The following is a 6,403-nucleotide window of genomic DNA, read 5'->3' on the forward strand; positions in this document are numbered from 1 at the left end:
AGGACAAAAGTCTATGCCTGGGTCCCAGAAGGATATGATTTACACAATCACCAAAATGACTTTGGTAATGCCAGAGACATTGGCACATTTTTACAGTGTATCATAAATAGCCTATATCATAAAAGTAGTGACTCTTGCACTAAATCCCACATTTCCAAAGTCGTACGATAGGGCTGGGCGATAAAATGATAAAAATTATTATTGAGATATCATTTTCCACAATAAAACGATAACAAGAGGTCGATAAATGTTCACAACATGTTTATGCTTAACTCCACTGATCTGATAATCACTGCGATGGTTACTTTTAACATTTCGTTCATCACTTCTCTCATGAACTCTAATGAACCGAGATCTCTGTTAAAAATACGATCAGTAAGTCAATTATGTTTTTACATTACTTTAACTCATCAAAATTAGTTTTATATATATATATAACCATGTTGATTATAAACATTTAAGATAACTGAACCTTAAAGGTCCACTGAAATGCCTTGAAACACGCAGCGTTATGCTATGTGGTGACGTAATTTCAGCTGAAACAGGAAGACGGGGCGGGACATATTGAGCAGCCCCGGCCCCTTTTTAAATAGCCAATAGCGTTTTGTTTATATCACAGCTTGGGCCAGAGCCTTTGAACTCGGTAAAGCCGCATTTGACCGCTTATGACAGCCACAGTCTAATAGATTAGCTCTTTAGATTCAATATGAAACTGTTACTAAAGCAAAACTTTATACAAATTATAATGATGGAGCTTAACAGCCCCAATCCCTTTCATTAAATTCAAACGTATTGCATTATATTCAATGTATTCTTCACAAGGGCGTAGCGTCTTGTATGCAGGGTATGCAGGTGCATATGGGCCTGGGAGTATTGTGGGCCCGCCAAGCCGAGGGGGAACCTTTAATTGAAACGAGGGAATGAATAGAGCCCTGCACGGGCCCGGCCATGTTAAATTCAAGTTGTTGTCGTTTTTTTTAAAGTAACGACCAAGCGGCCAGTGGCGGACTGAGTTGAGCATATATGTTTGTTCAATTTAGCCTTCTCAAATCAACATGACGTGCCTAAAATAAAATCTATAGACATAAAACACTTCATGCAATTCACAATATTAATAAAAAAATGTAACAGGTAAATGTGTGCTGTTTGACACATTTACAGTCGTTTGTGTGGAGAGTGGAAGCTGAAGCGAGCTCTGCAGAACATGGAGGCGCCAGCGCACTCACTTGCATTTTTTCTTAAAGGGGTCATATGATGCTGCTAAAAAGAACATTATTTTGTGTATTTGCTGTAATGAAATGTGTTTATGTGGTTTAAAGTTCAAAAAACACATTATTTTCCACATACTGTACATTATTGTTTCTCCTCTATGCCCCGCCTTTTTGAAACGCGTCGATTTTTACAAAACTAATCGGTCTGAAAAGGAAAGGAAAAATTGAAATCGCATCATATGACCCCTTTAAGAGTGGAAACTTAACATATACACCGTCATTTTTGCTCATAAAGGTAAGCGTAATACATCATTCGGAATTGTAAAGGGTCTACTTTTATTTGTGTGCACTCACAAACAATATCAACAAAAACCTGTGCTTTTGTAAAATAATTAAGGAAAACAAACAGGATGCGCTTTCTATCGTCTTGGTCTTGAGCAGGAGAGCTTCACAATGATGAACCGAAACTCAGCGAATACTTGCCTCCTCACAGACATGATAAATATATCTAATAGAATGTTTTAAATACTTTGAAATGAAATAATTCAAATAGAAAACAAAAACACTTTAATTATGTAGGCTAATCCGTAAAGATGTATTTCTCTCTAAAGGCTCGCATCCTGAGGAGATGGCGAGTCAGGATCGTCAACTTCATCTTGTGACACTGACTCAGATAATACTAGTTCATTAATAAATAATTCAAATATCTCCTTAGTATTTTATTTATTTATTTATTGTTTATTTGTTTGTTTTTGTTTTTTGGGCTGCTGTGCCAAGATTGTGTTTGCATGCAGTACAAATAGCCTAAGCGCGGCATTTTAGTACCATGTTGAAAAATAAGATTAACGTCATAATCTTTTAAGAATAAAGTTAAAATTACGATAATAAAATCAGGTTATAGGCCTATTGCGTGAAGTTAATGTGAGAATTCCACCTATACTCCACCAAAAAATACAAAAATAAAATTAATAAATAAATAAAATAAAATAAAAAGTCTGTGGCATCCAACCTGTCGTTCTTCATATTTAACATAAAAAACAGCAATAAAAGGTAGGCTTATTGATAGGGTTGGGTACCGAAACCTGGTACCAATATGGCACCGGTACCTATGTAACCGGTATGTACTAGAACCAAATCCGAACGCAGATTTCGGTGCCTCATTTCGGTGCCATGCCTGAGCGATTGATTGAAATATTTGTCCTCTGGTTCTCCGAAACAGACGTAAGAAGCATCATCACTGGCACCGCACGTGAAAAATAATTTCCCGACTGAGAAAATGCATGTGAACTCAAGTCGGAAAGCTCTAATAATACAAATCCAACACATCTTTGTAGTAACGAGAGTGTCCATGTTGTTTTCACATTCCGACTTAAAAGCACAACTCAGGAAATGAGAGCATTCGAAGAGCGCGTGAATGCAGTAATTACACTTGCTCTGATGGAAGCAGGTAGTCTTCCGTTAACTAAGCTAAACATGCTTAAATTAAAATGCTTAAAGCTAAACCTCCCTTGTATTCACATTTCTAAACCTGTTGTCCAACAAAAGAGAAAATTATAACCTTTTTACTGCACAACACCAGTCAAATGCTTCCTTTCGTGATCTGATGAGGCTTCTTGTCACAGAATGAGGCAGAAAATATGTTCTATATGCTACTTTAAAAAGAATACATCGATTAGCAATGGATTATAAATATACTTAATTATGAAAATACCAGAGATGGCTTGAATAACACAGATGAACTATATTGTCGCAGTCGATGGTTTATTGTCTCAGTTACAGCTATAATAGCAATGCCTTTGTCCATATCAAAAGAGAAAATTATAACCTTTTTCTTCCTTTTGTGATCTGATGAGGCTTCTTGTCACAGAATGAGGCAGAAAATAGGTTCCATATGCTATTTTAAAAAGAATACATCGATTAGCAATAGATTATAAATTAGGGTGACCATACGTCCTCTTTTCCCCGGACATGTCCTCTTTTTGGACCTACAAAAATGCGTCCGGCCGGGATTTCTTATTTGCCCAAAATGTCCGGTATTCGACCGCAGTAAAGATAGTTTGCGGTCAGGATTCGGCTGTTTTCTTAATCCCACTCCCGCTGAATCTCTGACCATTGCCGCCTGCTCCCGTAAGCGTAAAAACACATTTATTGTTTGTAGTATTGTATTATAAAGTTGACAGAAGGCTGACACTTTGTGTTTTAATATAAGTAACAAAGCACAAAGCTCATTGCGATTATTGGGTGGCTTGCGTGCTACAAATGATGAATGGACTTGAAAACGTTAAATATTATTTCCAAGCATTTATACCGTAAATAAAACAGCTTGTGAATACACGTAACGTTAATCACTTCAGAAAAATCAACAATAAGTTAACCAAGTTGGAGCCAATAACGTTTGGGGGGGCTCATACAAATTTTTTTGCATATGGGCCCGGGGCTGACTTGCTACGCCACTGATTCTTCATATATATACACGTCACTCCAGCCGGGCAGCCTGGTCTCATGTTTATACGTAGGTATTAATACGTAACATTTACAAGCACAAAACGTACACTTTTGTACGTTTTTATTACTGCCATTCAAAAGTTTGGGATCAGTAAGACTTGTAATGTTTTTTAAACAAGTCTCTTATGCTCATCAAGGCTGCATTTATTTGATCAAAAATACAGAAAAAAAAACGTAATCTTGCAAAATTTTATTACAATATAAAATTATGGTTTCTATTTTAATATCCTTTAAAATATAAATTAATTTCTCTGATGCAAAGCTGAATTTCCAACAGCCATTACTCCAGTATAAAGTGTCACATGATAATACAACAGTATATTAGAATGATTTCTGAAGGACCATGTGACACTGAAGACATTAAACACATTATTTTACATCATAATAATAAAACACACAAAAAAACATTATTTTACATCATAATAATATTTCACAATATTACATTTTTTCCTGTATTTTTGATCAAATAAATGCAGCCTTAATGAGCATAAGAAACTCCTTTAAAAAAACATAAAAAATCATTCTGATCCCAAACTTTTGACCGGTAGTATATCAAACCACAATTTATTCAGACACCTTCAACATTTCACACATTATCACAGTTTATTCGCTATAGTTTAGAAAATGGTAATACAATATGACAGGAACTCAGAGTTAAAATGTGTCAGAACAAATTCATCTTGATAATGTCAGATAACAATTCAGCAAAACATGGTCAGGTCAAAGTGTCTGAATAATTTATGGTCCCAAATTTTTATACTGTATGAAAATCTTTGGGCATAATATGTCACAGTTTAATTTATTTTGCTATCCTCACTTACATAAATGAACTATACCCACTATATCCTACACCCTAGTAAAAAATATAAATTATATCTGGTGTCTGAATAATTTTTGGTTTGACTGTATATTATGGTATCACCAATGGCACTAAGTGGCCCATTCTTGGCCATATAAACCTGGAAAGTAGACAGACTTTATGCTGATAGTCAAAAGTCTTACTAGGCAAGACTTCCTCTCTATCAGTGAGAAGAGTCTAACACTTCAGGAAAGGCCTAATGAAGGTAATTTGGGGGAAGAGGGTCATTTTGACCCGATCATGGCTGTCATGTGGCCTTGAGTAGAGGTCCAATTTATTGTAATGACCTATTGCAGAGTTTTAAGAAGCAGAAGCAGCCTCTTGAATGTCAAAAAAAAAAAAGTTGAAGCTAGATTTCACACTTTACCTCTGCCCTCAGCTGGGTAATAGTTCTGGACTTGTGTTTTCTTGACGTTTTCAGTTATGCTTATAACCTTATATAATCTTCTTTGAAACATAAATGTAGCAGTGGATTTGTGCAATAATTTCATGGTGGACTAGAAAGGGTCTTTTTATTTTACTGTCTTTTGTTTACATCAACCTTTTTGTGACATTTCAAAAAGTAGATGCTGATTTTCAAACAGCAGACTTTCTTGAACACTTTTTCTTCCACATTATATGTTCCCTTGTGGCATTATCAGACGCAAATTCAGCAATTCATCGAGAACTCAAGTGCTCTGAATTGAGCTCTGAAATTGCCACTGAGCTCTTTGAATAAGGACTTCATCCATCTGCTTTAGAATCACAGATGTTTTATTATTGCTGATTACGATGCAGAAACACTTATAAGAGAAAGCATTGTATTTCTCCTCTAGTGTGCTATATCGCCACACATATTACTTCTGTTTTAGTTGTTCACTTATGTTATTTCTTATTTCTTATTTGGAAAGCAGTGAAGCACGGCAATTGCACGACCGTATTATGTAAATACTGTGTTCAAGTAAAACATCTCATGTTGAATTCTTGTGCACTGTTATACGTATCCAAACAAGAAAAACATCTGTTGGTTTCCAGATATGTTATGATTGTTGTAGCTTGATGAGCTGATTAAAATCCTCAGCCTACATTTGAATAGTTGACCCATTTTCTTTAAAGTTGCATCAGTAAGCTTTAAGTACGGTTCTCTTACGAGGGAACATCGAACTGCGTCCTCTAGTGGTAGCTATGGGGAACGCCTTCAGCGTGACCAGTGTCTGAAGCATACATCTAAACACGACAATAACATTGGCCGGTGACAGCCTATGACATCATTACCGGCGCGACCACAGTATAAAAGGGCGCCGGGAGAACACGTCATCCTCTTCTTCGTCAAGGGACTGTTTTGTTTGAAGCGTGCATTCCGGTGAGAGCGATTATTCTTCTTTACCATGGTGAGCACTAGTAAGGCGTTTAAGAAGTGTGTGGATCCGTGTCCTTGTTATTTGACACCTGATGACACACACGATCTTTGCGTCTTTTGTTTGGGTGAAGAGCATGCGCGCGATGTCCTCGAGGGGGCAATCTGCATACATTGCGAGTGTTTTCCGATGAAAAAGCTCAGCTTGCGTTTGTCTCTTTTTTTGAGGAAAAGCCATCAGCTCCCCGCGGTTCAGGACTCGCCTCTGCTGAGGCACGGAGGAAAATGAGCTTGTGGGGATCGCAGGTGGACCTGGCTGATGAGTTGAAAAAGGGTCTCTCCCTTTCGCGCTCATCGGTCACGGACGAGAGTGAGCTGCTGGATGACGATGTTATTTCTCTTACATCGTCTGATCCGGCGGCTAGTGCTCTGCTGGCTCCAAGCCAGGAAGAACAGGAGATGCTAGATGAGGATGAAGAAATTTAAACTGAG

General features: G+C 37.2%; 1 protein-coding gene across 1 annotated transcript in view; it reads right to left on the bottom strand.

Annotated features, from left to right (window-relative positions):
- Nucleotides 1-6,403, bottom strand: part of LOC107710875 (trypsin II-P29-like) — a 16,785-nt gene that overhangs the window by 8,985 nt on the left and 1,397 nt on the right. The window contains exon 2 of the mRNA XM_016515739.1: nucleotides 6,224-6,373. Within this exon, the coding sequence (XP_016371225.1) occupies nucleotides 6,224-6,373 (150 nt within the window). The remainder of the gene's footprint in view (nucleotides 1-6,223; nucleotides 6,374-6,403) is intronic.

The sequence above is a fragment of the Sinocyclocheilus rhinocerous genome, unplaced genomic scaffold (genome assembly GCF_001515625.1).
Source record: "Sinocyclocheilus rhinocerous isolate Xijiao unplaced genomic scaffold, SAMN03320098_v1.1 scaffold1709, whole genome shotgun sequence".
NCBI lineage: Eukaryota > Metazoa > Chordata > Actinopteri > Cypriniformes > Cyprinidae > Sinocyclocheilus > Sinocyclocheilus rhinocerous.